General features: G+C 43.7%; 1 protein-coding gene across 2 annotated transcripts; it reads left to right on the top strand.

The window, feature by feature from the left end:
* The first annotated feature begins 278 nt into the window (after positions 1-278).
* ISM1 (isthmin 1) lies at positions 279-9,170 on the top strand. 2 transcript variants are annotated; one of them, XM_068128467.2, is made up of 6 exons: positions 279-868; positions 1,137-1,427; positions 1,540-1,729; positions 3,388-3,528; positions 5,642-5,710; positions 7,871-9,170. In XM_068128467.2, the coding sequence occupies exons 1-6, from the start codon at positions 743-745 to the stop codon at positions 8,386-8,388; spliced, it is 1,335 nt and encodes a 444-aa protein (XP_067984568.1). In that variant the 5' UTR covers positions 279-742; the 3' UTR covers positions 8,389-9,170. The 2 variants fall into 2 exon arrangements, with proteins under 2 accessions (XP_067984568.1, XP_067984569.1); XM_068128468.2 differs by having other exon boundaries at positions 440-868; positions 1,140-1,427.
* The last annotated feature ends 658 nt before the right edge of the window (positions 9,171-9,828 follow it).

Here is a 9,828-nt window from a genome sequence, read left to right as displayed (position 1 = left end):
CGGCGTGCTCGAAATGCCCAAGAGAAATTTGAAGAACGTTAGTCAATTAAGAGCGAGGAAAGTATTGGGACGGGGCAGCCGCAACCGTCCCAGTGCAAAAGCCCAAATCTTCAAACGGATTTCCAAGAGGGATCTTCTATTCCCAAGAGGCGTTTGTCAATCTTTCTGCGAATCCTTTGTGGGAATGTCGAGCTAAAAAAGTCAAAGCGTAAATAAATCTTCATTCTCACTAACAGCTGCGGGTCATCACACTCGTGGCTTTTCCTGGCGGAACCCATGGAGACAGGAGGTCCTGAAGACAGGGATCACCATTAAGGCGCCTCGGCGTTTATAAAGCCGTAACCAAAGGGCTGTCCTCAAACGCGCCAGCGGGCGCCTGGCACGCATCCTAAACCCAAACCCCAAATCCCAACCCCAAGGCACATTCGACTCCCTCTGTGAGAGCTCAACGTCACACGAAGACGGCATCCTCGCCTCACGAATCGAGACGAAAGAACCTGTATATAAAAGAAGCGTGCATCCATAATCTCTTCCCAATCACCCAGAAGCTCTGATCTGCAGACACCCGTGGCCGACGCGGGAAATGGATACGGACGGAGGTGCGAGCGAGCACGTGCACCAGGTGCCCCGCACATCTATCGCTTCCTAAGACCTTCCGAGTCATCGAGGTGGATAGAAGCGCTGCTGTGAGTCGGGACCCGAACTTGTGCGAGGGGAGGGGGCTCGGGGGTGGGAGGGAGATATGGCTACATCGGATGTGCTTGCGCTTCTGGCGTTGGCGGTTTTCAGCCTCCACATCCATGGCGGACAGCGGGCGGAGGCGCATCGAGACGCCGAGAGCTCCCACGCGCAAAGGCGCGAACTCAAGGTAAGTCCGCGTCCCCATGAACCCAGCAGCTCATCTTCATGTTACCTGTTTCGCATGTGCGGAAATTTCGTTTTCGCATTCCTGGTGGAACCATCCTCGAGCCCTCATTTGATCATCAAACACCATCCATAGCGAGAGTAAAGTACTTTTTCCCCCAACGAGAAGGTTCCACGGGTAATGGGATTCCTTTGTTGTGAATTTTACTTCATCTTATTTCAATCCCTTGCTTCTGTTCAAGGTACTTTCATGTTGCATCCCTCGTGGTCAGCAGGACCCACGACGCGAACGAACGCCGGAGTCTCCTGTCGCCCCTGCGATGGGATCTCCCGAAACACAGAGCCCAGGATCGTCGTACATCAAGGGCAGGAGCCCTGCAGGTCACGGGCGACACCGGAGCCCAAGACGCGACCGAAATCGACGTAGACACGGAAAAGGAAAACGTCTCGTCAGTGACAGCCCCGAGCCCGCGTTGCTCTTCAACGTGGCTGCCATTGGAGAGCTGGAGAGAGGTTACGCCGGGGGTCGAGCTGAACCTCTGGATGGCGACCCCAACATCCAGGTAAGCGTGATCCGTACACCGTCATTGTACATTTGATACACACTTCGCCACTTGAAAAGTGTATTCGAATTTTCCACAACTCGGTATTTTAAAACAAACGTGTGAATTTCAGGTGACCATCGAGGTGGTCGATGAGCCCAAGTCCCAGATGAACTTCAAGCGTCTCGGGGGACGACCGTGGGGAGTCGCAAGACCCGATCAACCACCGCCCGAGGAAAGGAATGTTCTGAATCCCCTCCTCACCTGGTTTCGCGGTCTATTTGGCCCAAACAAGCCCAAAGCGTCTGGAAACACCATGTACGGTAAGCAATCAGTTGAACTACCTGCATCGCGAAACACTCCCGATCAGGTTCCATGAAAATATAATGCTCGGAGGGAAAGAAAAATGCTTTTTTAAACAATTGGTGCCAGCAAGTCCTTTCTCTTTCTCTTTCTCTTTCTCTTTCTCTTTCTCTTTCTCTTTCTCTTTCTCTTTCTCTTTCTCTTTCTCTCTCTCTCTCTCTCTCTCTCTCTCTCTCTCTCTCTCTCTCTCTCTCTCTCTCTCTCTCTCTTTCTTTTCCCTCAAGCAAGGAGTGAAATAAATAACATTATGATTCTTATTATATCCTCACAACATCCCCTTACACACGTTTCGCTACACCATCCTCATCCGCTACCTTCTGCTTTTACAATCTGCCGGTTTCTCCCCTTACACACGAGATGCATCAGAGAGAGACAGAGACAGACAGACACAGACATAGACACATAGAGACACCGAGACAGACAGAGACATAGACACAGACACAGAGACAGAAAGAGACATAGACACAGAGACAGAAAGAGACATAGAGACAGAGACAGACAGAGACATAGACACAGAGACAGACGGAGACATAGAGACAGACAGAGACATAGACACAGAGACAGACAGAGACATAGAGACATAGACACAGAGACAGACAGAGACATAGACACAGAGACATAGACACAGACATAGACAGAGACATAGACACAGATACATAGACAGACAGAGACAGACAGAGAGAGAGAGAGACCACCTTTAGAGGCCATTTTTCCCTGCAGGGCAGGGGTTGGCCTTTTTCGAACACCATGGTCCCCTTTTCGAAGCAATGTTTTATGACCAGATGCCCTTCCTGCCACCAACCCTGTTACTCGCCTCTTGCGACACACAGGGAATTACCAGTGAGCTGGTACTCAATTTGCCGACCTCGGAAGGATATGACAGGTTGAGTCAACCCCCCACCCCCTGGTGTTAATTTAGCGATTGACCGGGATTCGAACCCAGGATCCTCGGATCCCAACCCGGCACCCAAACCGCTAAGCCAACACCAACATGGACAACCCTTAACCAAGAGTTTGCATAAACAACACCCATTCAAGATTGTTGGCACTGGCAAGGATAGAAAAGTAAATTCTGAACCGTTTTCATCACAGAGGAGGTGTCACTCAATGACTAAAGTCACCTCTAGGCCTCCGTCAACCAGTTTCCCTAAATCACGCAAAAATTACAATCTGCAGAAACGTGCGCAATGATGATCGGATTCTCTGCCAATATCAAAATCCATTTCTCGTTAACTCAGGAAGTGCAATTTTTCCAAATTTGGTTTCCTTTAACAGACAGAGGACTTCAAGCTGGAAATTCCTCATTACAACTTCAGTTTCTGCTCTGATTCTGTTAAACTTTATCATGGATTAAAAAAATAAATCTTTTAACAAAGCAATACTTTCTGATTGTGCATTTAAGACCCAAGAAGACAATGAAATTGCAGCAATAGCTTCCAAATGAATGAACACAGACTAGATATTCTCAAAATAGTTGCGCACAGAAACACATGTTAAAATATATTTTTTAGATGCAATCACTTTTGAGACGCCGCTAACTGTATAAGCAAAACCGATAGTCACCTGGCGATGAATCACGTTTTTTTTAATCGATTCTGTATTGTGGAATGGTGTTCAGGAGACAGTGGCCAGAGTGAGTGGGGAGCCTGGTCCGCGTGCTCGGTGACCTGTGGCTCTGGCAGACAACAACGCATCCGTTCGTGTGGCCCATCCTGCACGGCTACGGAGAGTCGTGCCTGTGAACAGCGCAGCTGCTCTGGTGAAACACGTTTTTCCTACAGAAGGGAACATTGAAAAGATTGACATGAATGCATCACACATGTTTAAAAGCAACATTTTATGAAATTAGCCTCAGATCAGATATCGTTAAATCAGCCCACAATTCTGCTCCATGCAATTATTTTATTTGACTTTTTTTTCTTTTTTTTTTAAAATACTTAATTTAATTATTTATTTTTAAAACTTTATTGTTATTATTTTCTTTTTTTATTTCCATGTAATTCTTTTATTTGAGTCCAGGTCTTCACATAAGACTTTGTCCTGTAATGAGTAATCAACTACTTGTAATGAGTGGCCTTATGGAAAGGGTTCTCGACTGACGCTTTCATAATTTCTGCGTTCAAGCTAAATGAATAACTAGCATGAAGTCGATGGCGAGCCATCGCACATCCCCATGCTTCCCACCTATGCAAGATTGAAAGATGGCAAAAAGTTCCACCAGGAATGACCAAATATCATATTTTGAGTTAAAAAACAACAACTTTGTTTTGACCCATGCGACCAAGTCCCCTCCTTGGGCAAGAACCGGGGGTCAAATCTAAAAAAAAATCGCTACACATTTCATATTTCCCCCAATGTTGATTGCATATACAAAGTTTCATTAAAAATGGGCCCGTAATTGAATTTTTTTTTTGTATTTGACCTTTTGACCCCACCCCAAGGGACGACACTGTTCTCGCACCTTTGTGCCATGTGGGGATCATAACTACCAAGTTTGGTGAATTTCTGTACTTCCGTTTAGGAGGAGATAGCGTGACGGACAGACAGACAGAACCAATTACAATATTTCCCCGTTTTTTTTAAAGTCTGGAGATAATAATAACAATAAGACATCCCTGATAAGGAACTTCAACACAAGAGGAGGCCATTAGGCCCATCAAGCCTGCGCAATGGTTGCCAACCTGTAGTCGTTTGTTCGTACTCTATCCTTTTTAAATGCCGAGATTCAAGCAAAGAATCAGCATATACCATATTTAGTCTTTGGTACGACTCGGGTGGAGTTCAAACCACCGACCTCCTAGACTCGGAGCGAATGCTCCAACCATTGATTCAGAACTATCGGGGATGCCTCTTCGTGGTGGTTTTACCCCCCAACGCAAATCTGGGGCCAAATCCTCACCATTCTACCCTGCTGACCAGATTCATCAGGGCGGCATGGTCACGGTCAGAGTGCCGATCGGTCCCTATGGATCGGCCCATTGTCTCTTTCTTTTTCTTTTTTTGTCTCTGTCCCTGTCTCTGTCTCTCTCTCTCTCTCTCTCTCTCTCTCCCCTGACTTCGTGAGGGTGGGGGGGGGGGGCAATCTCTGGGTTGCGACTGCAAGATCAATCGGCTGTGACTGTGCCGCAGGCTTGTTCAAGAGGACTGTCCGGGGCTAAACAACAACTATTGAACCACAGATTCTGATTGGATATCTTCTTGGCGTTGCTAAATTAAGGCAGCAGCGAGAAGGACTTGGATTTTTCCAGATTCTGAAATTCAAACTAGGCTTGAGGACAGTGATTCCCCTATGGGATGGTCAATTAAAAACCCAGCTGGCTCTCTGCTTTACCTCGTCTGGACTGCTTGTGGTTGAAGTCCAAACTTTGTGGCAATGTTTTGATGTTCTCGAGTCAACTTGGAATGGGTTTCTAAGATGGAACATTACTCAAAAATCTCCACGAACAATATAAATAAAACTTAGAAGCCATATACTTACTCCTTTTTTCATCAAAAACACAATGGGTCCACTTTTACTAAACTTGGAATCCTTTGCTCTTCCAATACACAAAGAGTGAAGGCAAAGTGATAAATTGCGAGTAAGAAATGGGAAATCGTAGCACAACTATAAATTAAAGTAAAAGTTCAGTAAAATGTGTTTCCACGTGTTTTGTTTTTCTTTACTCTTCTATTCAATGTAAGGAAGAAGAAGACTGTAGAAAAATTTGAAAACAAGATTTATATTGCCTTAGCTTTAGTTCGAAGTCACACTGTTATTGTAGACAGGATTGGATAAAGGAAGTGTTCAGATTGAAAAAAAAAAATGGCCAAACCAAACCGGTGAAGGTGATTGGGTGATGATGTAAATGAACTGTTTTGTCGCGTTATTCTAGGTGCTCGAGGTCTCCACGAGTCATTTGATGTTCCAGTGTCGGAGAACGTGACCGAGCTTCTCAGCGTCAGTAAGTCTTCAATTCTCAAATGATGCTCACAGTTTAACTCTCAACAGATCTAAAGAATAATGATTTTCAGGCAAAATTAAAAGGAAACATCAGCAAGCAATGCATCGAATACATAAACCATTCTAACCGCTCACTCACTCAGTTATACATTAAAAGTTTAGTAGTTTCTCAATGGGCTTGGAAGATGAAATTTAGTGTGCGGATGTAATTCGAAGCCACGATTACAGGAAAAAAAAAATCACAAAACTGTATGGAAATGTCCGTAAACAAAACCCGGCCGGTCGAGCCTCGCTCTCTCCTCGGTCAGGAAAGAGGCGGAGCTTGGACTGCCGATGGCGAATCGCTCTCTCAGTTCGGGAGAGGGGCGGAGCTTGGAGTAATCATAAATAAAGAGCACGTACTGCTCCTTATTCTTCATTTAATTGATGTATTGATCTGCTTGTAGGATGCAAGCAGAATCCACTCGTATATAATAAAGACTAGAATCAATCCTTAGCCTCTCTGTGCACACAAAATCGACAAAAGGTCCTTACAGGACATGTAACGTAGAAAAAAAACCTCTACGGAGCAAACCTATCCTACTCTATAGCAGCAAGCCGTACATAAAATTGGTACTGTGGAAGTAAAGAGAGTGGTTGGGACGCAACATGAGAACGTAATGGATGGAAAGTGGGGATAGATCAATATAATGGAGAAGGAAGGACAGAGAGAATAAAGACAAGGGTTGCCGGGCTATGGCTCAGATGACCCGGTAGGAGCTGACCATGAGCGCCTCCCTCAACCTTCCATTTTCAGAAATTCGGGGACGTCCCAAGGTCCACGCCAGTACTCACAGGCTCGGACAGACATGATTACATCGGTGGCAGGCCGAAATTAGAATCGATCGGTTGATGTGAAGACATCACTGAAGCAAGACATGTTGACAGATGCAAACGATTGTAGCATTTCCTCTGTTGGCTCTTAGCACCCTCTGGTGCAATGTTTTTCCCTCTCGAGCTAACAGAATCCCAATATCTCCATTTCCTCTCAACACCTCCAAAAACTTTTTGTGTTCCTTTTCACATCAGCACCTTCTCCGCTCTTTAGCCTCAAAGCCAAAAGCTGCTTTTCATGTTTGTGCAGAAAACAGTAGTCCATGCCCCATGCACACCCACAGCGGTATATGGACGGAAGGACAAATAGGGAGGGTTTTAATCATAAAAGAAAGGGTGAGGCGGGAAGAAATCGGCTTTGTTGGAATAACTTACGGCTTTCTATTTTGTCCATGTTGGAATAATTCGTTCTCTTTACACCGACTCATCATGCAACTCATGCACATAACCTAACAGACACATTGAATGTCCATACATTTTTACACATAGATGTACAACTTAGGACCCACTCCCTTCCTTTTTCCATGCATGTTGTAGTGTGTTTGCTGTTACGCAAAAGGAATCCCAAAAAAGGAAAGAGGAAGTTTTTAATCGCTTCATCTCCAATCATAAAGTTCCGAACTATAGTTCAGGTCACAACGTCAACCATAGAAAAAAACGAGTGTAACTCTGTGCAGTCTTGAGAAAAAGGACAAGGGAAGGGCCTTTTAAGCTCTTACTTTGCGTTTCCGAGCACAATCTCCAATTTCCGATCACCAGCCGCCATTTTGTCCAAATCACAATATTCCACCACCCTGAGAGCTGGAGGGGCAAATATAATTGGTCGAGATGGCTTAAAATGGCATCATATTTGTCCGACTAAACTGAAAGTTTTTGGAAATGCAATTTGTGTTCTACAGTACTTCATTCAATTTAAATAAAATATAAGTTTAAAGATTGAAGAAAAAGGTTTATTTCCGGAAGTTTACCACCATTGATGCACCGTCTTTAACATCACCTTATTTACCACGTTAAATTAGCTATTCATGCCTGTTGTTTGTGTCCTCTATGACATCCTTAAAACAGTAAGCCTCCTGTTTGGAATGATTTTCAATTTTGTTTGATGCGAAATAAGCAGACAGAGTACAACATTTACCTTACTCTTCTGTGTACATGCGTGATCAGGAGGCGATTCCATACAATTTACCAAATTCAAAGCAAAATTACTGCTAAACTGCAGGTTCATGTTGGAATATGGAATATGGCATGCATCCTCTTGAAAAATGACACCCTTTTATATGGTATGCAGACATGGACAACTGTGAGCGCTGGATGAATTGCAGAAGTGCTTTCCTGCTCAGCTACACAGCAAAATCAGAAGCGGAGCTTCCTGCATGCCCATGCCACTACCCAGCCGAGGTTGCTTATGGCACGGCGGAAATGCACGACATATTAAAGCGTCGCCTCTTCCGCTGGAAAGACGCCAGTGGCCCGAAAGAGCACCTAGATGTGTACAAGCCTACAGCTCGCTACTGCATTCGTTCGCTGTTGGCACTCGGAAGCAGCACACTGAGCGCACAGTACTGCTGCTACGACGGACACATGCGACTGCTGACGCGCGGCAAAGGTTCCGGCTCACCCAACCTCATCAGCACCGAGTTTTCAGCAGAGCTTCACCACAAAGTGGATGTTGTGCCTTGGCTTATCTGCAAAGGTGACTGGAGCCGCTACCATCAAGTCCGAAAACCGAACAATGCCCTGCACTGTGTGCATAACCCATCAGAAGAAGTATACAGAAAGCAACTATTGGAGGCTCAAGAGTACTGATGTACTGTTCCGCACTTCATTCTAGAAAGTGATTTCACAGCAAAATGTAATTTTACGTTTGCATCATTGCATCATTGCATCTCATCTGACAAACACAAACACATTTTGTCCTCTCCATGAATGAAGCCTCATGGGCCAGTTCCTGCAACATGCTGTATATTATTAATTTCCAAAAAAAGCAAATCTATAATATATTAATATAACTGCACCATTATTAAGAAAGAAAGCATTAACAAAAGATACTTAGAAAAAACAAGTTCATAAAATATTGTAATGTTCAGTGGAGGCAATATTTTTGTACCAGAAAATAAAGTTAAGTTATTTTTGTCTTACTAAATTTCATGTACCGTAACGATAAAAGGTGGAATTCGGAATTTTTCCAACACTGTTTTCAATATACTTTTGAAACATTTGTTTAAAGCCATGTTTGAGCTGCAGGTATTTATAAAATCTTTATTTTGCAGCATGTGCCCATTTTGTAGACAAATACTTTTGGAGCCATCTATTTGTTACGTATGCACGGAGGGGCAGGAAGGGGAAGGTGGGCTGTGCATCAATGTAAAAAGAGGGAGAGATGTGCCAACATCCATTATATTTGCAGACCCTGAGATAGATTGTCCCTGAGCATGTAATGAGCATGTAACAGACAAGATTTTTAACATTCATAATAAAGTCATGTAAATCAGTCATATTGATATTGAATAGTTGACAACAATTATCAAGTGAATGTGTTTTGTATATCCTGCATTATTATGGAAATAAAGAGCCAAATTAACACGCTGCTTCGACTGAATGATTCTTCTGATCCCATGTCATTAGCTCCATAGAATAATGCAAAACGCAGTGTTCAGTAGCAATGATCAGCTTCACACAGCAGATATAAAACCTAATGTGGCAAAGAAAATGCAATAATAACTAGAACAGCACTCATAGAGATCATAGTCTGGCCTCGCGCGTTCTTTCTGGCTTCTACTGCCTCCTTTCTACTCATCATTAACCGAACATGCCTCTATTATGGCCCATATACCCATATCAACCATGCACCCTTTTATGTCATATAGTTTCTTGGCATGAGTTATGAATGTCATGAATTTCATTATTCACTCACATCAGGACATATATCAGATGTATGAAGTTTCAGATGTTAAAGAAATAATTAAATTCAACCAATTATGACTGGAATACCACTTCTCATATGACGTCATCATTATCACCCTGGATATCCCCCAAAAGGAGTTGATGCCATATGCCAAGTTTTAATAATTTTTTTCATTGAGTGGTTTCAGAGAAAATGATGTGCAACATTTTTCCTTTAATCCAATATGGCTGCCATACCATGTGACCTATGATGTCAGAGTTAGCAATAAAACATTCTCCATGTGGAAGTCCCTCCTATATTTAAAGTTTTGCATCGATCAGACAAGCGTTTGCAGAGAAAAC

The sequence above is a fragment of the Myxine glutinosa genome, chromosome 9, assembly GCF_964187855.1.
Source record: "Myxine glutinosa chromosome 9, kmMyxGlut1.1, whole genome shotgun sequence".
Lineage (NCBI taxonomy): Eukaryota > Metazoa > Chordata > Myxini > Myxiniformes > Myxinidae > Myxine > Myxine glutinosa.
This window is presented reverse-complemented; position numbering and strand designations above follow the sequence as displayed.

What these genes read in the sequence shown, in the direction of transcription:
- ISM1 (XM_068128467.2), top strand. Translation starts at nt 743, where the DNA reads ATGGCTACATCGGATGTGCTTGCGCTTCTGGCGTTGGCGGTTTTCAGC. An exon ending in TGAACAGCGCAGCTGCTCTG is followed by an intron (nt 3,529 to 5,641) that starts GTGAAACACGTT and finishes GCGTTATTCTAG; the next exon opens with GTGCTCGAGGTCTCCACGAG. An exon ending in GACCGAGCTTCTCAGCGTCA is followed by an intron (nt 5,711 to 7,870) that starts GTAAGTCTTCAA and finishes TATGGTATGCAG; the next exon opens with ACATGGACAACTGTGAGCGC.